At 38.6% G+C, this 22918-nt stretch overlaps 1 protein-coding gene across 1 annotated transcript in view; it reads left to right on the forward strand.

Moving 5' to 3' along the window:
• Positions 1–22918, forward strand: part of PRKCA (protein kinase C alpha) — a 153702-nt gene that overhangs the window by 95117 nt on the left and 35667 nt on the right. The window contains exons 4-8 of the mRNA XM_075770371.1: positions 3358–3469; positions 4196–4324; positions 15765–15921; positions 16017–16151; positions 16865–16961. Coding sequence (XP_075626486.1) covers positions 3358–3469; positions 4196–4324; positions 15765–15921; positions 16017–16151; positions 16865–16961 — 630 coding nt within the window. The remainder of the gene's footprint in view (positions 1–3357; positions 3470–4195; positions 4325–15764; positions 15922–16016; positions 16152–16864; positions 16962–22918) is intronic.

Raw genomic sequence — 22918 nt, forward strand, 5'->3', positions numbered from 1 at the left:
TTACTATGAAATATGACTGCCAGCTATGCTTTGGGAATTATTGAAAGTTTACATTGATTAAAAGGGGATATTTGAAGAAAATTTACAGGAGCTTACCTCTAACTCAGTAGTTTACCTCTAAATATTAAATATATATATCATATAAATACTAAAGATGATGTTACTTCCTTAATAATGCATATAAGTCAATGCATATTTAATACTGGGAAGTATTAAACTGTATTAATAAGTGTTAATTGCCATTAACAATAAAAGTAATTAGTACTGGCAATGTAGAAATTATTACTAATATAGTTACTTGTAATTAAAGTGTAAACTATAGATTCAAGGGTAGTTCCAAGTGCATGAGAAGCCCATGTTAATATAGGGAATAAGAGAAAAAGGTTTTATCATCTCTGATGGGTCTATGCAGATCCCTTGGCTTTCTCTGTACGTTCTCAGACTTGCTTGCAAAATAGCAATGTTTTGTATACTTCAATTTACCAAAAATTAAAAAAATGCATAGGATTAAAACAGAAAATAGGATTAAATGCTGATGAAGAGTGCACTGTCTAATTTGTTAGCTTTTGAATATTTTTAGGTGGTTCTATTTACTTCTACTAAAGGGATTCTAAAAGAGAGATTTCCTACATGCAAAGTTTCCGTTTCAGGAGTAGTCTTGGTACTGTTTTCCTTTTTCCTCTTTTTAATGCTCTACCTGTAATAAGTGACTTCATGTGTGCATATAGAATAATAACTAATAATAGTCAGAACATACTTGCTGCTCTTAAAAAAAATATTATTTCATATTGAATTGTTCATTTTAAACATCATACAGTAGGCGTTTTCACACAATGATAGAAAACTAACATTTATTATAGAAAGCAAACGATGAGTCAAATTATATACATTGACTCATGCAGGGCCAACTTCAAAGTTTGATCCGACTTGATTTCTTTATTCATGTGACTGGTTTTATTTCATTGTTTTATAAGAATGCCTTTGCTGGTGTTTCGTGGTTACGTGCAGTTGGGCGCAGGAGTGCACCAGCCTTTGCTCATGTCGTGCTGCTCTGGAGCAAGTGTGGTATACTTGTCCTGACACGTCACAACATTTTTAAGCCACACACACAGCCCCGCTTAACTTAATTACCATCTATGTTCCGTTGATTGGAATGGAATTATTTGGTAGCTATCGTTACAGAATTTCAGTATAATATACAGGCTCAATGTCTTTAGTAGACATTCACTATAATAATTTCCCATAGTTCTTTCCCCTCTATATCGTTACTTTATACTTATAAATACCACTTATGTCAGATGTTAAACGCAACTTTAAAAATCTGTTTATTCAGTGTCATTCTTAGAAGCTGTGGGTTTTGTCCTTCTCAGCAACAGATGTGCTTACTACAGTAATGTTTAAGTGTATATATTTATAAGGCAAAAAGTCTCCTTATGTCTCCTAAACAAAACAATTTAAGGAAGAATTAGCTTTGAAAATGTGTTTTGAATTGTTTGGAAAGCATATAGTCGGAGTCGATCATCAGATAAGCCTGTAGTAAAGCAATGTTCCCATGACCCCGCACCGCAAGACCCAGTGGCTATATCTTTAATAAATAACAAAACAGATGTTCTCTGAGCATTGAATGTCATTCCATTTAGGTTAACTGTGTTTACAAAATAAATATGGTTGTTAGCAGTTTGCATTTCATAGCTCAGGCTGTGTAACAAACAGAATTACTGAAATAATCTCGATTTGAAATCTTAATATGAAGTCTTTACTCGTTATCCTGGATACTATGTAATTTCTAGCTGTGCAGAGAAAGCTACTGGTTATGGATTCGTGATAAAACTTAGAATCAGTACTAAAAAAAAAAAAATTTTTCACACAAAGAATGCTTACCAAAACAAAAAAAAAAGCTTTCACAAAGTGTAGTATGGCAAAATACTAAATTTTGAAGGCAAGATTTTGCCTTCTCATAGTCATATTTTTCTGAAAATTACTGTCAGGAGTTCCCAAATTTCTTGAATTTCTTGAGAAAGCACTTATACTAGAGGAATCTTTTATTTTTCAAGAAAGAGTTAGCAGGTTTTCCATTTTGTATAACGCACTGTGCTTTACTTTTGTGTTTTGGAAAGCTTTTTTTGGCAGATGCAAGTTGAAAAGTTAGTTTATTTTTTATGACAATTTAATAATCCTTATAAAAAGATATATTAATATAAAATGTAAACAGAAGAAAAACGTTTCGAGGTCTCATTTTGCAGTTGTATTTTTGTTAAGGATGTTTTAATGCACGAAAGACGTGGGATTTAATAATTTCCATGGTCTTCCATGAAGAATTACTGCGCTTCCCAGCTTCTGATCACGATTGTGCAGTGATAGTTTTGACTAACAGTTGGAGCTGGGAGTGGTCAGGACGGATATCGCAATATAGGTGATGTGCACAGCAAGTGTAGGGCTATCAAGCTGCTTATTTTTGCGATGCACATCTCCAGGTGTTGGGAACAGGCTGCGCGAGGCTCCTGTACGTGAAGTTCAGCAGCTACGTATATATGGAATGAGCGTGATGTGGATGAACACGTTGAAGATGTGATTTCTTCCTTTTATATAAATGTTCTTGGTTTTCCAGAGGTGACCTCTACCCCTAGAGAAACAACAAATGTATTTGGAAGTGTCACACATTTAAGTGATTTGGGTGTTTTCCCTTTCATTGGTCCTAAATTAGAAACCGTTTCCAAGCTGCCGGTGGCCTTAAAATGTCCTCACTATAAATTTCTCTGTTGGAAAATCAGATGGGAATAGCACTGTCTGTAAAATATTGACCAAGTCAGAATTTGATCACTTTCATTTACAATAATATAGATTATAAATTTGCAACATTTGAGGATGACCCCATCTTTAGCATCCTGGTTTGACAGTCATTCGACTGTGTCAGATTAGCCCCGTAACAGTTACTTCCCTCCACTCCTGTTGTATTTCGGGTCATCGTTTCAGGATGCTGATGATAACGCACTGTAAACGAGCTGACAGCATGGGACACTTTAGCCACAGGCTGAATGCCATCATTATACTTCGTGTTATGTACAGTCAGTAAATGGAAGCTTTCGTGTAGGTGAATCACAGGAGCAAGCCTGGCTTCTCTGAGCTGACGTACTCTTTCTTAGAACACCAAAGCAAAGGAAAAATAGGAACCGAGGGCAGTATACCTGCACCGATATAGGTGCCTCTGTAAGCGTCGTGAATAAGCAACATGCTGGAATATATTTTTCTGTAGCATAAGTTGCTGGAAAGTTTTTGCTATTTAAAGTAATATATTACAGGTGTGTGAATCTTATTTTTTATATGACTTGAGAATCTCTTTCTGTTTTTTTTCTTCAGGATCCCAGAAGCAAGCACAAATTTAAGATCCACACATATGGGAGCCCAACCTTTTGTGACCATTGCGGGTCGCTGCTCTATGGGCTTCTACACCAAGGGATGAAATGTGACAGTAAGTGACATTTTTCTGTGGTACCAAAAGGGTATTTTACAAAGTAAATGGAAACACTGGGTACTGGCTTCTTATTTCTTTTCTGTGGAAAATACCATTTCAAATGTCAGCTATTTATAGTACTGTAATATTTCAAGTGGATATTTCAGTACTACAGTAATACACTAATGAACATCACCTCTGTCGCTGAGAACACGGTGTGTTCACTTGGATGTGGCTGAGGAGCGTTTGCGTGGCAGGTTTAAGGACGCCTCTTTTTGGACTAGTCAGGTGAATGCACTGTTAACGACTGACATTTCAGTTCAGTTGGTAGCCAAGGTCCAATATTTTCCTTGAATTACATTTTTCTTGGACATCTCCTGCTAGAAAATCTAATAATCAATTTAAACCTAACTCCCTTCGTTGCTAATGCTGGCACGAATGCTCTGTTTTCTCAGTCATATTCCCAGCAAGTCTTTATTCCGTTTTCACTTTTTTTCCCTTGCACTTCATTAATGATAGATTTAGGTTTCTGAAGTAGATCATTTTATTCTCTATTTCATTCACTGTCTATAATATGTATTGTAAGATGGAAACTAGCCATGTCGTTGAAAAACATGCAGCTGTATTCTGAAAGTCTTGCCAACAGCTAAACATTGTAATCTTAACTTTTACTTTGGTCAGTGTTTGCAGTGTAATCATATTATTAGCTTCTCATAGCTGTCTGAACCATTTTTATATCCGCAGCTTGTGATATGAACGTTCATAAGCAATGCGTAATAAATGTCCCAAGCCTCTGCGGCATGGATCACACAGAGAAAAGAGGAAGGATTTACCTGAAAGCTGAAGTCACTGGTGACAAGCTGGAAGTAACAGGTAAACAACTCATTTTGGAATTTTGCGGGTTTTATAAATGTATAATATACACTGAGTTTATTTACCTTGGTCAAAATTTTGTGTATTAAAGCCAGTGACAGAGAATTTTCCTTCAGACGTGTGAGGTTTTTATTCAACATGTGTTTGAATCAAGAAACTCTATGAACTGATGTTCGTAAAAATAAATAGAAAAATGAAGCTGTAGTAATAGCTTTAAAAATTGAGGAATAATTAAAGAATCACTGTCTTGTCAATTTTTTCTGTAGGAAGCAGCCCAGTAGGATAGCTAGCTGTTCAGGAAGTTGGCCATCATCTTCAGAACACAAGAAATCCTCCAAACTTTCATCAGCTGAGGAGCTGTTTCCTGCATTTCAGAGTATTTAATAAACAAAAGCTACTTGGATTCAATCCCAAATATTACTACCAGTGAGTTATAAAATAAAAAAAAATAAATTATCCTATTCTGTGCAAGGTTAAGGTTACCACGATGGGGAGAAGGGAGAGAGAGGAAGGTTCATTTCCTTGGAAGTGTTGCTCCCAGGATTTATGAGTAAGCTTTGGTTGTGCATGTGCACACACCCCCCCGACCCATTTCAAGTCTGAAATTGCAGAAAAAATTCTGGAAAATGTATTTTGCAGGTTGAAGGACTGTTTTGTCCCCCTAAATAGACATCTAATAGGTTGTTTAACTCCAACAGAACTTCCTCGCGCTGTATCAGAGTGGAGTTTATCACGCAGGAGCTGTGTAAGAATTTGTATTCACAGCATACGTTCCGTTTGTTCTGTACGTCCTTTCTATTTTAGCTGGGGTCAACTGACAATTAGTGTTTCTGATATCTGAAGCATAAAGTTGGTAGTGAACTTTCTTGTTGACAAATATGCAAAAAGTGTTCTTTGCCAATCAGGTGGCAGTGGATTTACTCGAAGGGAGAGCACGGGGCAGGAATTAGGATGGACAGAAGTGAAATGACGAAAGGAATAACCAAAAATTTTGTTCATGGTTTTTTTTAATAGGTAGAGGCAAGTCTGTAAACCGAATCTAAATTCTTAAAGAAAGTCCCATTTGTTTATGGCTCAAAACTTTCAGGAAATTTCGAATATGTGCTGTAGTAACTAGAACCAAAATAAGTATGAAGTAACGTAGGAAACAGAGTAGAAGACACTCATAAAATACAAGTTATCAAAAGCTTTTGCCTCGAGAGAGTGGATTGGTTAGTGTGTCGTCACAGGTGACCAACACTGCTTCTTCAGTGAAGAAAACGTAAAGGCCACACACCGTAATACATCCCGTTAGTTGTACGCTGATACATCTTTAAAATTGGTACTGCAAGAAACTGCGTTCAGTGTCCACGCTATGAAACAAGAGCAGGGTATGGTGCTGTTATCATTGCCTGTTTGGTGTTGCAAAACGGAATTAAATTTGCGGGCAAAGTTACAGCAGGACAAAGCTGCAGGTTTCCTGGACCGTCTCAGCTTCTTTGTTTCTTGATGCAGTTGTTCACAACCTGAGTGCTGTGTATTGCTCAGTGGAAAGTCCTGGAGCCTATTGTACGCCCCAAGGATTTTCCTTCCACCTCTGCACCACTTCTTTGGGGAATGAGGCTCAATAGAGACCGTACCGCTTGTGGTCAATGTGAAGGAAATCAGACCATCGCACTGAATTTTCACAGCTTATAGAACCAGCAGACTTCCCTCCAGCACCGTGTTCATTCATGCCTTTGTTCTCTCTGAATCAAATACCTCCATATTCTCCTGTCAAACCTTGTGAAATGCATTGGAAAGGAGAGGTATGATAAAATTTAGTTAGAAAGGATCAGAACGGATCCCAAGCGATTCTTAATTGTAGCTGAACTTTTCAAATAGCTTCCTGTCGACGTAGGAGGAGTACATTTGTCCAAGGCGCTGTCATTGCCGGAAAGGTGGTTTCCCTAAGTAGTGAGGCATTTCAAAGACGGTGATGCAGGTTCTAAAAGTAATTGTACCACGAGAGGGAACTAATTTGGAAATCATCCAAGTGACAAAATTTAATATTTGCATTCTCTAGGCTGCTTTGCAGCAAGGTTCTTAAATATGGCTTAAACTTTCCGAAATAACGCACGTAATTTGACAAGTAACATGTACGTATTTTCTCATGATTCAGCAGGTTTGTAATTCTTTAAGGGACAAAACCGCTTGTCACAAGTCTTTGTGGCACCAAGGCACTATAAAACAATTACACAAGTAGGTATTCTTTTAGTTCACAGTTTTATTTGAAAAGGTCTTGTCTGCGACATGAATGTGGTAAAATTGTTGCAGGTATTTTGTAGGTTTTCTTCATAAGCCCTTTTTGGTGTGAGTGTACTTGGCAAATGCTGTTACTTTTGTGTTAATAAATAAAACATTTCCATCCCACAATTAAATAGGTTTCTGGACAACAAGAAAAATGTTTACCATAACCTTGTTATGTATATAACAATTATGGTGCTGTTAAGTTGTTTTGGTTGAGGCTTGTCAGTGTTTCCAAGCTTTCAGAAAATTTCTTTAAATAAAAATGACAGTTACCCTGAAAGTAAGCTGCAGTTTTGGGGGAATTCTTGTTTGTTTGTTTGTTTGTTTGTTTGTTTGTTTGTTTTTTAATTAAAAGATCCTATACAAGCTAAGCCCAGACCAGGTGAAGTTTCAGATACCTTTTGTGCACGTTCAGCTCAAAAGGAAATTAGCAATTGTCAGTCGGTTCATGGACGTATTGCTACGCAAAAATTTTGAACTCCTTTTTTGACAGTACAGCATTGCTTCTAAAATATCGATCGACAAAACCTTTGTTAGACTGTAGAGTTCCCAGAGCTGCCAAGCACGATACTGCTGCCTTTAGATTCAGGAAAGGAGGGGAATTAAATGTCCAGGAGGTTTAGGAACAGCAGGAAAAATAATCAAGGATTGGTTGTTTGGTTTGAGCCTTTGCCTGAATCTTTTTCAAAGGAATTACCCTGTTGGTGTTGAACTCCTTCAGCTGAATTCCTTAATATCTCTGCTCTGCATCCTGTTTTGGTGTTAATTAGTTCCCGCTGATTCTTTCGTAGCCAGCCTTGATTGCATGCAAAACATTTGTGCTGCTAAATGCAGACATGCCACTCTGGTTGGCATCTTGCAAATAACTTCGATGGGCAACTCGGCCGTCCTGGTTCCAGGTAGGAGCGCCCATCGAGGAGCAGCGCGCTTCACGACGCCTGCGAGGTACGGTCGTCTGGGGGACGCTGTTTAGTGCGTCGCAATTTGTCTTTACTTCTGCGTAATTGCTTTGAGGGTTTTGTGGTGGCTTTTGTTTCCAAAAAAGGCCACAGCGCACGCTCGCTTACTAAGTGTTTTCCCAATAAACTATGTAAATAGTACTGGGGTTTTTTTCCCAGTGCATACTAGGGAAGAGGCAGGGCAGAGTACTGCCAGATGGAGTTGGCCAGTGGTTCAGTCAGATTATCTAAAATATCTAAGTACTTTGGCAGGTTTTGGATTGAACTAACGGTGGGAATGATTCAGACCTATACGTAAACATACTTAATTCCAGTTTACTCGCTCGGACCTTCAGTCTGGGTGCTTAAGGTAGACATACAGTCCTTTCTGTCTGAATGCTACAGGCTCTGCAACACTTTTCCACAAACGAGTAGGAATTTTGTATTGGTATACTTTGCCAAAACCTCACCATCTTCCCAGGGCAAGTCAATATGCCACATTTAGTACTCGTTTGTGTTGCAGTTCTTAAACATCAGTGGTTTATTTTATAGCTACTAGCTTGAGAGTTGCATTGGATATTAATAATTTACTGCACTTGCAGTAAATCAACATGGGTTTCTTTTTATAGGAACTCCCTTGAATTGCTTTTTCCTGAAGTCACTGAATTCGTGACCCTTTCGTAGTTCGCACTGACTTGGAGATTCTGCTTTTAGGCACAGTGAAGCGGTTTTTGCTATTCTTAATCTATGTGGTTTGCACTGAATTTTCTTCTTCCTGATGTGCATTAAAAGTTTTGTCGCTCTTACATTTACTTGTTGACCCGTCTTATAATTTGGGGCTCTTCTGAGTGAGTTCGTAGGTGGTTCAATCACAGTTCTGATTTTTTTTATTTTATTTTTGAATTATTTTTCTAGTGAGTAAACAATAACCTTTGTGAGAAACTAACCCCATCTGGTGCACTGACATATAAAAAAGCTGCCACATTATTGGGATCCCAAACTGTGACCTATCAGTTGCTGGGAGTTGGATTTGACAGCAGCTGACAATAAAGAACTGCCCTCCCGACACAGGCACCAATTTAGAGGCAGGGTGTTAGTGACTCGCTGCCAGCTAATGCACCCTACTGTTACATAAACATCATTAATATGTGTGTGTATATATATATACACAGCGCAGAGTTTTGGGGGTTTTTTAAGTGTGTTTTTCTTAGCTGCAAGAATACAGAAAATCTGGTTTTATTCCTCAGCGATGCTCCTATTATTGAAAAGAGGAGGAAACCTGGCAGTGATTTCTGCAGAGGTTGGGAGCACATAACAGGCTCTCCAACAATAATCTCCCTAGGAGTTCGGTACTCCCCACCGTACGTTTTTCAAATTATTTATGAATGTATGAATGCTGGGCCACCTCACGGCACTGCATATTAATGTGCTGTCCCACTGCTTGCTGTGGGCAGCTGGGTTAAGAGCCTCTGCCCCAACGAGCTTGAGAGACAAACTGGAAGATTTTGGTACATTTCTACAGTCTCATAAAAATTGTTTCCTTAAAAGACCCCACCACACACACAGTCTAATTTTATTTATGATTGTCTAGGTCAGTAACAGTGTCTGTCTGTGTTAGCATTAATTTCATTATATTCTGCAACTGATTTTAGAAGCGAACATATATGAATATTCTGGCTATTTGACCAGCTTTTAGTAATACCTATAGTGATAGTGATACCAAATACCTATAAAGTGATCGGAAATAATTATTTGCATGTCGGAGGCATTTTTAAGGTCTCAAAGAATGTGAATCACATGCTTTATCTCACTAACATCTTCCTTCTTTTCTGGTATTCCCAGAATCTGCAGGGTTGCTGCGTTCTTTACAGAAAGAGCTGTGCCTTTAACAAATGCCAGCCCCGGTAGCAACTGAACGCTCCCCGTTTCATTCATTAAATTAACTTTACCATGAAGAAATAGGCAATGCATAGTATTTAAAAGGAACATTAGTTTTTCACAGATGACCATCTGCATGCACATAAGAGATTTAACTAAAATGCTGTATATTTATGTAAGAATATAAACAGATAAGAATTAGAAATGTCTGAATCCCTTTGCAGACAATTTGATATAACCTGTGTTAAGACTTATGTTTTATTAAGTAGTTCTCCTACCCAGTAGAACATATTTTTTTATTATGAAAATTTTTATAAAGGTAGTCTTGTTTTACAAATGAAATACAGTTGCTCCTATGAGATTTCCAGCTGAAATTTAAACTGGAGAACCTATTGCAGGCACAAGTACTTGTTAAGTAGCATTAGAGATGATGGTACATTTTTTGTTAGCGGGAGAGAGTATCTTAATACGTACAGAGGAATGAAGTATCATGCAACATTGGTTCATTTTTTTTATCTTCTTCTAGGAAGGAAATTAATCATTTATTTCTCGTGTGTAAATCACCTGTGAAGTGCAGGCGTGCCAATAGTTGGCATTCATTATGTTGCCATCTTTCAGGGGTGTAATGAGTAGGCACCAATCTCAGGAGGGATATTAAAAGAAATTTTAGCTGGGCAGGGGAGTAATTATGGAATAGAGAAAAGAAAAGCCCTTTTAGTGATGAAAACTGTATAGAAATTGGAAATAGTCTGCAAAGCAGGGTTTGTATTGCAGCCAGTTGTACATGTGAGTCACAACCAGCTCCAGAAAGCAAGCATTCAGTGATAGTTTTAATAAAAACTCAGAATAAATCTTTAACAGAAGCTGAGCAGTTTTGGATTTTGCCTACAGAGAGCACAAGTACACAAATTGGAAGACTATTTTCAGTAATAGGTAAATCTCTTAAACCGTGATTAAGGGGAGTGCGGTAAGGAACTGGGGAGAAAGTTCCTTGGCTGGGAATACGAGATCCTCTGTCACTCACCTAAGTCATCTGTAAACTGGGCGGATCACTGGAATCTGTACCAGACTCTTCTTTGGGAAATCATGAGAATTATGGAATAATTTACTAATGCTTTATTGTGGGAAGACAGAAACTTTATACTGTATTGGAGCTAACAAAGGTCTCCCTTTTCTTTCATTTTGCTAGCTGGCTTGCCAGACGGGATCATTTGAGACTCAAAGCATCTTCTAAAAGCAGCTATTCGCATGCGGTTGAGAGATTTCCGCTCATCTAAGTTGCCTGTAGGGAGTAAAAGATTGGCAAGAAATGGTTGCTGTGATTAGTAAACTGTTTTATTATCAGCCTTTGGGAATTCAGGGAAAAGGTAGCTGTGACTCACTTGAAAAGGAACTGAGTAAACTCACGCGTCTAATAATTCAGCTTTTTTATAGGGACAGAAACATTTATTTACTCATTCCCATGATTCAATTTATTTGCTAGTATTGCAAGAAGTTATACACCCATAACTGCATGTGGCTTGCAACTTTTGACCTATATGATCTCATGGAAGAAGTTCCAGTTTTGTCATCCACTCTCTGAATTCCTCAAAATTCTGCCTGAATTTTTTCTCTTTACATAAAATGTCAGTTGTTCTCTGCCAGCCCACTCTGTCTTATTTAGATATTTATTTAAAGTACGAACACCTAAGAACCAGCTCTCTGTTTGCTTATGTCTTTATACTATTCCTGGAAAAGTGGGCGTCCCAGGTTAAGGCATGGCTTCTGGGTGGATACTGCTGGATTATAAGTAGCACAGAGTAGAACTGCCATAGGACAGCCGTCAAATAGTCTACCTTTTCTGCTGACTAAACATTTGTGATCTCTTCCTCATTAACGATGAGGAGGAAAATAATACACTTTTTCCCTAATGGCAAGTTGACAACTATTTCTGTTTTTTAGAAGGAAAACGTGGGCAAGCTTGAATTTGTTAGGAACTTCAGTATATACTTCTCTTCATTGTCTTTTCATCTGTGTGCATTCTCCATCCTCGTTAAGAGTCTCATCTGGACAAAACATTAGGAGATTTAACTTGTACCAGCTACTTTGCTCCGTCCAGAGGGCATTATCGTGCCTAATAGTTATGGCAGAAAACTGGCAGGTAATATTCTAGATTTCTGTCCAAGTCACACGTAAAGTGATGTTGAACTATATCTCACTTCATCTATAAATTAGAGTAACATCTCTATCACAGTGTTGAGTTTAATTAACTAATAATTATAAAGCAATATGAGATTGCTTGCTGTCATTACAGCTATAGCAGAATCCAGCCGCAGTAAGTTGATTTATTTTCTTGGAGTGATTTTTCATTTAACTTTTTCTGTTTCAACCACACACAAGAGGTAGTGCCTTTGGTGGGGAGGGGAAATCTTCTTCCTGGCAGCCCTCTTGTAGAAACCTGACCTGTCTCGTTAAAAATAGGGTGCCCTTAAAGAGATGGACCACATAGATGATAATTCTTTATAAGCATTATTTAGCACAAGTATCATCATGCTGTTTCCTCAAGAGAGGAAGTGCTATGTCAATTTAAAAAAGATGTCTAAGGGTACTAATTATGCAGACAAAAGTACAAATGGGCCAGATATCTGAAAACAAGGAGTGAGATAATGACTTCTTTGGCAGCCTGTATTTAGTATACATTGCATCTTTCCTTCCCAATTCATCCTTGAGCTTCTCTTTCTTGTATTTAGAGGGCTTTTTGCTTTTTCCTGTGTTTGCTGCAAAAGAAAAAGTGTTTTACACACGCTGCCAGGTCCTCCTGCTGTCAGTGTTGTTTTCTCGGCTCGGCAGCATGTATCACGGCTAATCAGCGATGGCTTTCTCCAGGGAGCTCTCCATCACTGAGCCTCGGAGAGTGGCTCTGCATCCACCCAGCCAATTTCTCAAAATTCTGGTTTCACACTGAGCATCTCCAGGTAGAATTTAAACATAAAGCCTCAGTCTGAAGGTGCCATGTTAAAATTAAGCCATTTTGTTCAAGGAATTTTAATTAAATGCTTCCTAGCGTGTATTTCTGGGAAGCTGTAGAACATGTAGAGAGTTCTGCCAAAGTACAGAATAGAAGTAAAAATTAAAAGGTGGATTTTGAAGTAATAGCTCATGTGCCAAACCAACAGTACAGTCACAAGTGCAACGCACAAGGAGAAAAAAAAAACCAAACAAACCCCCAAACAAAATAAAACCAAATATAGGACAAGTGAGAGCAGTTTGCGTTGAAGGCTGTCACTTCATCCTTCACTCACTTTGTGGTTCTTAGTCCCTTTGGGATTGTAAATATTTAGCTAAAGAACATTATTTATATGTAACTATACATATTTATATTTAATCTTGATATTATTCCTCAGAAGTATTTGAAGATCACTTCAAGTGTACTACATTTTAATATTGGGTGGGGGTTTTTCCATGAGTTGAAAACAGAAATGGTTTTCCAGCTGACTGCTGGGTGTGGAGACCCTCAAAGGGAAAGCACAGAGTAAATGAGAGGGGAGACAATTTCTCTGAACGGAAAGCTGTCGTTTCCCCAAACGCAAAGCCCCGTCAGCTTTATACAGGGATTGTAGGGAACTACAAGTGAAATGCTGTGCAAGACAGACACTTGGTTCTGTTCTGTTCTTTTAAAACACAGTGTGTTTTTTCTGGTGCAATTATTCTAGTAATATAGTTAGTGAATAAAATTACATTTTATTTTAAAATGTTAGCCCATAAGCATTTTCTGTCTCATTTTAAAAATACAAATTTAAGAAAAGTAACTTAATCAGTATCAACTGTTGGTTCAAGTTAATGTGATTCCTTTCCAGCCATGATCTAATTTCAGTAATTGATTTACATCAGGGTATCTGTTCTGCATGAGAATTATCTTGACAAATAAACTAGTGTGTTCAAAGTTACACATTCTTGTACCCTACCTTCTTTCTACAGCTATTTTGGATATAAGGTACCAGTTATATGTGGTATTTCCCTCTTTCAGCTTGTTCTACCACACCTAATACTCTCTCATTAAATAAACAGAGCAGGTCAAACTGCTTGAAATTACGTGTTTTCTGTGGCAGCGGCTGGTTTTTCCCTGAGAAGTTTCCCTCTGCAGCTTGATTCAAACGACGCAGCGGCTAAGTAGTAGGTTTGCACTAAAGCAATGCTTTGCAGTTATGTCATTTGGAAGAACACAACCATTATGAGCACTAAAACACTCTCTCCCTTGTGTAAAAGGCAAATGTCAGCCTAGAGCTAGTTACATCAGCTTGTGAATACACCTGGTGTATAGGAAATGGAACAAAACCCTTGTATGATTTTGGAAATCACCTTCAGTGCTGCGTTATCACGGGAGCGTTGTCAACACCACAATCTTTCATTTCACTGGCCTTAAGTAAAGCGCAGTAATATCTGTCCTATGCTTTACGTTCATCGTCCATCTTCTGTCTTACGGAAGCAGTAGCACGTGGTTGTCGGTCCACCACAGCCCTGCCCTTATTTCTAAAGGGAGAACAAGGGACATACTGAAAAGATGTACTTCAGCTGGTTTACAAATCATTTGACTGTTGCCCAAAAACTGTCCTCCTCTTATTCTATAAATAATGAAAGTAAACAACACATTATAAAATATCTGTGTTGCTTGGATGCCTTTCAGCCTCCATGCTGGGAAACAACAGGTTGAAATCCTGGGAAGGTCTCTAATTTTTGTTTGTAATATGAAAATGCCATTTTAATCTGGGGGAAAAGGAGGAGAGTGCCTTGAACAAACAGTAACTCTCTGTTCCTGAAGATCCTGACTTTTTTTTTTTTTTTTTTTTTTGCATTAGTTCTGTTTGAGTTCTTCAGTGACTCTAAAGTTCAAATTTTTGTAGGAAATGTTTTCCATCAAGAAATATTAAGTGACTTAAGGGTTGATCTTTCCTAAATTTCCTTTCAGATTCTTTTCTTCAGTTAGGTACATAAATTTAAAAAGCCCTTCTGATGCTCACACTGAGCAGGCAGTAGCTGAGGGCACTGTCAATCCAGGATAGTATCTTTAGTGACTCTCTTAAATGCTGGCCTTCCTTCATGCCCTAGGAACCATGTCACCCTCAAAGCTTCCTGAGATTTCCCTTCCAGGAACATTTCTAGTCTTAAACTATGAATCTCACACAGCAATTCCCAAATGAAAGGTGTTTTCTGTCCAAAAGAACCCCAGAGGGTTGCTGCTCCCAGTTGTGAGCACCGAATTCCCCGTCCCAACCGGATCACTGCAGTTCATCGCACCCTCACCAGCTGGGGTGGGACAGGGTTTCACAGCATGAGGAAAATTCGCCTCTTCTGAGGTTCAGCAGAAGCTGATGACTAATGCCGTTATCACACAACGAAACCTTACATGTCGTATAAATGCTACGCGGGCGTTATGCTGGCCCTCTACAAGAGGGAGGAGGTACTCTCTGCTCATCCATTGGAATGATCCGCTCCCCTGCAGTGACTTCTGAGCTCCTTAACGAACCCCGCACCTGCTGCAGTAACTCCAGCCAGACTGAAACCCGAAAGCTGCCGAGCCCCCGATAAACGCCTTCGTAACCCCCCGTTGCCTGCCTGCCTTGTTCCGCGTGGGGATGTGGCCTTGTGGGGAACGGCACCCCGTGCAGACTGCTGACTGTTCTGCTCTCGCTCTTTGGGGATCGGTAGCAAGATGAGATGTATTAACTCACTTTATGCCTTCTTTTGACATTGTAAAAATAGAAGCTACATTAACATTTTTGTGAAGCTTAAAGTTAAACTTGTTAAAGACAAGTTAAACTTGTCTTCTCTGCGCTTTTACTTTGGTCGCTGTCGTGACAGAATGCTTTCAACGATTCCATCTGACAACTAATGAACCGTGAATCCGAGGGAAGTTTAGTGTTAAATATCTTCCAATGATGGATTGTGTCAAATAACCTATCTTCCAAAATCTACTGTGATCTGGCTATCGCCCTTATAGTATTTGGCTGACAGTTCTGTACTGGTATAACCTGAGGAGTAAATAAAAGCACAAAGAATTGCTACCCACATAAAAATTTATAGTGATGGATTTGGACATTTAATCATTCCATTGCAGGAAAAGAGCTGCCTGGAAGCTGCATGTCGTTTGTGAATTGCTCCTCTCTCCTGTCATTCCTCTCTACTGTTCTTAGAAATATCGCAAGGTGCAACCTTACTTTGCAGCAACTGGTTTCTCCTGTGCCATGTCTGATGAGCGGGTTTCACGTCTTATTTGCTTTATTTTTCAACATGTTTCAATAACTCAGGTTTGACATGTTATTGCTTTCTTAATGGTGATTTGTAATCCTCTACAAACTAGCTATGTTTTATATTGACAGTGCGAGAAGCAAAAAACCTAATTCCCATGGATCCAAATGGACTTTCAGATCCTTATGTTAAACTGAAGCTCATCCCAGATCCTAAGAATGAAAGTAAACAAAAAACAAAAACCATCCGTTCTACTCTGAATCCAGACTGGAATGAGTCTTTCACGTTGTAAGTTTAACACCTGTTCATGGAGTATCTTTGTATGTGTTGAACAATTTATTTCAGTGTTGCATTGAAAACTCCTCTATTTCTCTCCCTTTCAGTAAATTAAAACCTACAGACAAAGACCGGCGGTTATCCGTAGAGGTCTGGGACTGGGATCGAACAACCAGAAACGATTTCATGGGATCTCTCTCATTTGGGGTGTCAGAGCTTATGAAAATGCCAGCCAGTGGATGGTAAGTTTCTGAAAAGAGAGAAGGAGAGAACATATCACAAAAAGTTTAAAACCAGTGTTTTTCTTCAGCATAATCTACCTTTTTTGGAGCTTTTCGCTGTATCTCGTGTTATAAATTCACTGAAGATGCGACTAAATCTAGGAAACAAAGGTTATATATAACAAAGAAGGATAATAAAAGGAATGCTTTTCTTTCGTGGTGTTCATGAAACTTCTGCTGCAAACTCAATTCTGTGTACATAGTCTTGTGATAGGAATTTTATTTTTATCTCAAATATGATATATTCATTACTAAGCATATCATGTTATATATAGCTCTGCAAATTCAAAGTACATGGGAACTGATTTTATAAAATGCCATCTTATCACTTACCAAGAACTCATCACATCTTCTCAAAAAGTACATCTCATCAAAGATAATTGTTTAGGGCTATAGAAGTACTGGAGATGGAAGTTCTTCAGGGTTGATGTCTCCCATTATATCACAGGATGGGTGGGAAGAAGTTCCTTGTCCCTTAAACTGCCTTGGCACATAGTTTGGGATTAAAAATTTAGGTTAAATATATTCTGTTTCTGAGTTTGCTTTAGATCTTTGAAAGCAGTTCTTTACATATCCGTTACATTGATACAAACCACACGCAAACAACTGGATCGGATTTTAAATCTAACAGGAATGTAACTGTAAAGTCACCATTTTTCTCAAATGTTCCACAGGTACAAGCTGCTGAATCAAGAAGAAGGTGAATATTATAATGTTCCAATTCCAGATGCTGATGAAGATGGAAATGCAGAGCTCCGACAGAAGTTTGAGGTGAGGATCAAACACAAAGGGGTGCAACTATATATGGCACATATTTTTCACCTTATCACAAAAATTGCCTGTTAAAAAGTTACATATTAGAGTGCTGCTATTTCAGTTGCCTGTGACAGCAGCGTGTACCTTTGGGTTTCTTGAAGATTGGACCAAGTGATTTAATTCAGTAGCGGTATCATTTTTCTGACAGTTCAACTTCTCTGCTATGACACTTGTAAGTTGGTATTTTAAAATATTTTATGTCAAGTATATGCAATAATTTCAGTGTCTTTTAATACTTGCTGCAAAATCTGCCAGCCGTTATCACTAGTACCTATAATATTTGACAAATTAAGTTCTCAGAACTTAATACATATTTTAATACGTAGAATATTTCACACTAAATGTGGGTTGTTTTAAAGAAAATATTTACAGTGTTAATTACTGATTATTGGGAGCCTCAAAACCTTTGTAGAAGGTGGTCATCTGAAATTCTGAGATCTTTAACGTGGGTATGGAAGTTATTGCTGGTTATGTACAGAAAAGAAACACTGGACGAAAGCGATACTTCCCACGGAGTCTCGCTGCCTTCTGCGGCACAAATTGGAGTGGTCGGCAGTCACGAGCACGGTCTCACCGAGCCGTGCAAAGGAATTGTTTCTTAATGATCAGACTTAGCCAGCAACTCTGCCTGTTCTGACAACTACAGCCGATATTACAGCAAAATACTTGCTGGTGGTTAAACCCAGCCACAGGAAAGGTTTGCTTTGGGGAGGGAGGTGTTTTACTAACGGCTGTGCTGGGTTCAGCTCGTCGGACTCGACTACTCTTTCCAGCGTGCAATATTGAATTTGAAATCTTCCGATCTACAATATTGTTTTCTTTTTTCTGGTCAAGCATTTACAACTTTAGTCTAGCTGTTTATCCAAAAAATAATTAATGTACCTGTTGTGCATAAACAAACACGTAACGCCTGTTCCTTTCAACCTGAAATGGCAATTTTTTATGTTCACCATCAGGCAGAATTCTACATTGTTATTATAAAAGATGGGTTAACCCAAGAAAGTGAGGAAAAACGCCATATGTTCAACTTTCAAGAAAGAAAAAGAAAAGGTGCATCAATTTCTTCTGAACACATTTGGATCAGCTACCATACTTTTGTCTGCAGCATGAACTATGATTTTTGTTACACATTTGAGAAGTATTCGAATCTCCATTTCATTTTCCTTTCTTTACAGTTGTGATCTGACCAGTGTGATTTTTATTTTGCTGCACTAGGTCATTTTCTATTCAAGATCATATTTACTTTTTATCCTCCCTAGAAAAAACAGCATCAAAAGTAATTCTTTTCATCTCTTACATGTCTCTGTGCCGTATACAGAGTCTGGAACTGGGTGGATCTGTATATGTTGGTGATATGGGTATAGAAATCTACTTGATTTTTCTCAGGACAGAGACAGCACAAAGACAAGTCACTGAGATGATCTATTTTAAAATGTCGGTTATTACATGCAGTATGTTTGCATATTGAATTTACAATCCCTTAGGTTTTTTTCTTAAGCCTACTGTAAACGCATTGCTTGCAGAATGGACAGTCAGGGTTTATCTGTGTGCTGCAATGGAGTGGAGTGGAAATCCAGAGAGGTCGCATCGTGAAAAGCTACTAGACTGGGTCCCAGAAACAGCAGCTTCACGTAGGGTCAGCTCTGCCTCAGAAATAATTAGTCTGTCTCAAAGTCTAATTAGTTCAGCTTCAGCAGTGTGATTTGAGGCTTTCCCTGTTCTGGAGGTGGCCTGGTTGATGCTATTTGAGTGGTCTGAGTTGGTCAAGGAAAGGGAATAGGCTTTCAGTGAACACAGTGTCTCCAGGAGCATCATTTCCAGAGTTGCATAATGAGCAGTTTCAAAACTTAGTGACGATATATGGGAATATTGGTAGCTGAACAAAATGTGTAATTACAACTAGACCAAGACTAGTCTAATGCTGCGTTACATGGCAAAAGGATTTAGGGTCAACCTCTTACTCTTTCTTGAAGTTTATACTCTGAGAAGGAAGAGAGGGAAGCAGCACCCTCCAAGTAATGTTCTTACTTGGTTTCAAGGGGAATTGTGTGATGGCTTTTAAAAATTAACAGCACAGATGTCTGAATGGTGGTATTTAACTTATTAGCTATTCTGGTATGGTACATAAGCGGTGCTGACTCTGATCATCTTTTACGTTATTTTTCATATCATTTATATCTTGGCTTACATAGTCATTTTATTTTAGGTACCCTATACTAAGGAACAAGTAGATAGCGCTGAGAAATATGCTGCTATTTGTGATTTAATGACATCATCTAAATAAATATTTCCACTGTTCTGAAAGCAGCTTTGAAACCTTACAGGAAGAAGATTGCAGATCTTGACTGCCATTTCACTAGGGGAGTATATTTGTCAGGAAGATTAAGAATATAGATAGACTGAGAGGTCGTGCTGGGCTATCTTCTCGTTTATCAGTTTATAGAAAAGAGTGACTTCAGAGTACTTGCTAATCAAGTCTACATCTGTGGTGCTTGGTCTACTTTTCGATATATGACAGTGTGATTGATAACCAAGCTACATTGATTTAATTTTGAGTACAAAATGGCAACAATTTCTACAAGAGTATTGCATTACTGTTGTCAAATACTTCAGGGTAAAGAGCTGTATACAAACCTAAGCTATGCAAGAATAAAGAAACTTTAGGATGAGAATGTCATTAAGAAATTAAGAAAGAGTAAGAATATTTTCAGGTTATAAAAGATCAGAAAACCGGTAGATGTGAAATTTCCCAAACCAGTTTCTGGTCTTAGGAAAAAAAAAAAACAAACAAAACAAAAAACCTAGAAGACATTCTTAAAACTGACTTTGCCTTTTTGACTAAAGTTTAGAAATGTGCTTAGTAGAATCTCCAAGAGCACTCAGGAGCTACGTCCCATTTAAATCAATGAGAATTTTTAAAATATCTGCCTGCATCTATAGTTCAACAGGCTTTAAGACTGGGCCTCCAGCTCTCATTGATCTCAAACTGTTTACACAATCCTATCACGTCCTTCTAGCCCTGCTTTAACAACCCAGACTTCTTATTTAGATGTGACTATTAGTCACACAAATTTCATTAGTATGCTGTTTTACTTACTGGACCTCCTGACACAGATTCTGTAATTCATTTATTCAATGTAAACCTACCATAAAATAGCTATACAAGGTTACAAATAAGTAAATAAATAATAGATTCAAACATTCTCTTCACTTACATTTGTAATTGAACACTAAAAACTATTTGTCACGAGAAAAAGCTTCCTCGTGGCCCATTCTGCCAGATCTAAAGCAGATGAAAAACTAACCCCTGACGTGTGCCCAGTAGTTTTAGATCCTGACCAACAAACAGGATCAAATTGGGAAAGGAAGAGAAAAGCTGAGGAGGACGGTGGTTTCATTAATGGAATCACGCAGTGACCTCACTAAGTATTTTTAGATTTTACTAGAAGATGTTTTGTTTATGTATTATCTATATGAAGTTGTACAGTATGTAGAAATTGAGGTATGTTATGCATAGGTGCAGTGCAGTATTTTCTATACAATAAACTTTAATCAATCTACATGTTTTCTGGATCTCACCTATCACTAAAACTTACAGATCAATTATCTGCTCATTTAGCAGTATGATCAAATCTGTCTGCAGTGATTTATAGATGATACATCATTATTAATATTTAGAGATAAAAATATACTCCTGTAGGAAGTGGAGGCAGGATAAAATCTGTCACTGTTTTTCATTTGGTTTTAACCTTTGGTTGTGAATTTTCTCTCTGGAATGGCATTATTTGTGGCCATCTCAAAACGAAACTCCATTCTCAACAGGCACATTCAGAATAATTGTAGCTGCTCCGTAATTGTCCGTGCTGAGGTTGCCATGGGAACTTGCAACAGTCCCAGGTGGCTCCATGGACCCAAACTAGCAAGTCTTTTAACTACAATATCTACTATTTCTTATCTACTTATTTTCCTGTTATCGTATTTTGCTAGTCGAAGAAAAAAGCAAAATATTGAAATAATGCAACCTGCTTGTATTTTTCATACCTGATTACAATTTGACCAGTAACATGTTTTTGCCATTTAGGGCATTGTTCTATTTTTTATTTGGGGAAAAGAAATGCGCAAATTCTAAAACTTCCGTTGTAGGAAGTTTTTTTTAGTTTTGTCAAGCCCTGTTTCCTGTAATTTTCCACTTAGTAAAGCACTTCTTGATAGTTAAATATCACCTTAGAATAATAATAGAATAATAATGGTTTTAAAAGTAGGCTGATTAATTATTCTGCCTGTCCCCTTCTTTCCACATCACCATTGTGGAAAATGTTTATTAAAAATAAAGCAGCTGTTATGGTCCATATCAATGATTGTTTTTAATTAAAAAAGAACAGAGTAGCTATAATCCTTACACATACATTTACCAAGTACAAGGTATATTAAGTGATGGGAGCAATCCGAGTCACTACACTCAGCTTTGGTAATTGAAGTGATCCAAAGTTGGTGCAAGGGAATAGGTTACTGCTCATATAATCTTCATTTTAAGGCATCTGTGGGGGAGAGATGTAAAGGTCCTCCTGGGACGTACTCTCAAGTTGTCAGACATTTTCTTTTGCTCTCGTTATTTCCTTTAGTGTAGCCCTCTGTGTGGCTTTCAGAAGACCAAAGCCATTCCCTTAGTTTCTGAGAGCGAGCTCAGGCTACTGTCCCCCCGTGGGGATCCGTGCGAGACCATTCTGGTGGACCTTGGGAGGTGCTTGCTGGGGACATACATCCACATCTACTGCTGCTTCCAGTTGTGTTTGTTAGAGATTCCAGCTGAGACACCAGGTGCAAGTGGCTTTTTATGGTTGTTAGTTTTGTACCATTCCATTTAATTGAGTAACAATAAAACCACTCCACAATAAGATTAAGTTATTCTGATAAGTACTCTTTCTGCAAAATAATTACCAGCCGGTGTCAGGAAAAGCAGATACCGTTTTCATCTACTAGTCATGGGCCAGACCCATAAACCCCTGTGCAGTAGGAAGGCGGGACGAGGTACCCAGGGCACGCGCCCATACCGCACTGGTGGTATGCTGTATTCCCAGTCTCCCCTTTCTGGGACTGATCCAGGTACTAGATAAACCATCCAGGAGCAGCCCTTAGTTATTATTGTCCGGTTGCCCGATGGGCGCTCTTTGCTGCCGAGAAGGGACGTGACGTGGCTTTGCAGTGTTTCCCAGGGACGGTGCTGGTGGGGCTGGACGCCCCGTGCTGTCGCTTTGGCTGGTCTCAGGTCATCATTCCGGGAGTTACTTTTTCGGCTGCTCTGGACCAGTGGAATCGCTGACGAAGGCTGTACAGAAGCTGGACCTGTAGCTTCCGTTTGCAGACTAAGCAGATCAAAACATAAGGAGAGAGAAAACGGAGTTCAGAGCAGGGTACATATTGTATCTGGAAATTGGAAGTATACAGTCAGTGGTGACATTTTGGTGACATCTCGGTGCTTCTAAGGATAACTATTATTATGATCCTAAAGAAAATGTCTTTTCAAATGCCCTACCATTTTAAATGTAAGAACAGAGACAGTGTGGTGCTTGGCCATCGGGCTTGGTTATAAATGCCTGGAACCTCTCCAGTGACGCAGGAGCTGGTGATATTTCTGCCTCCGCAGTGCTACCCGACTCCTGCAGTACGCAGGGCAGCGTTTAGTTTGGCCAAACCTGCATGTTTATCCTTGTGCAGACGTGAATTTACGGACAAGTAACCTGTCTCAGTCTGTATATCGACGTGTTGCACGCAGAGCTACCGTTGAGTTACGCCGTCGGGCCTGTCTCTGGGGCAGCGCAGCTGGTGTCACGCGTTGTTTGAAAATGTCTGCGGATTTCAAGGCACAATTAAAGCTTTCTGATGAGCTTCGATGTTGTTATAGTCTAAGGCTA

Source organism: Balearica regulorum, chromosome 18 (assembly GCF_011004875.1).
Source record: "Balearica regulorum gibbericeps isolate bBalReg1 chromosome 18, bBalReg1.pri, whole genome shotgun sequence".
Lineage (NCBI taxonomy): Eukaryota > Metazoa > Chordata > Aves > Gruiformes > Gruidae > Balearica > Balearica regulorum.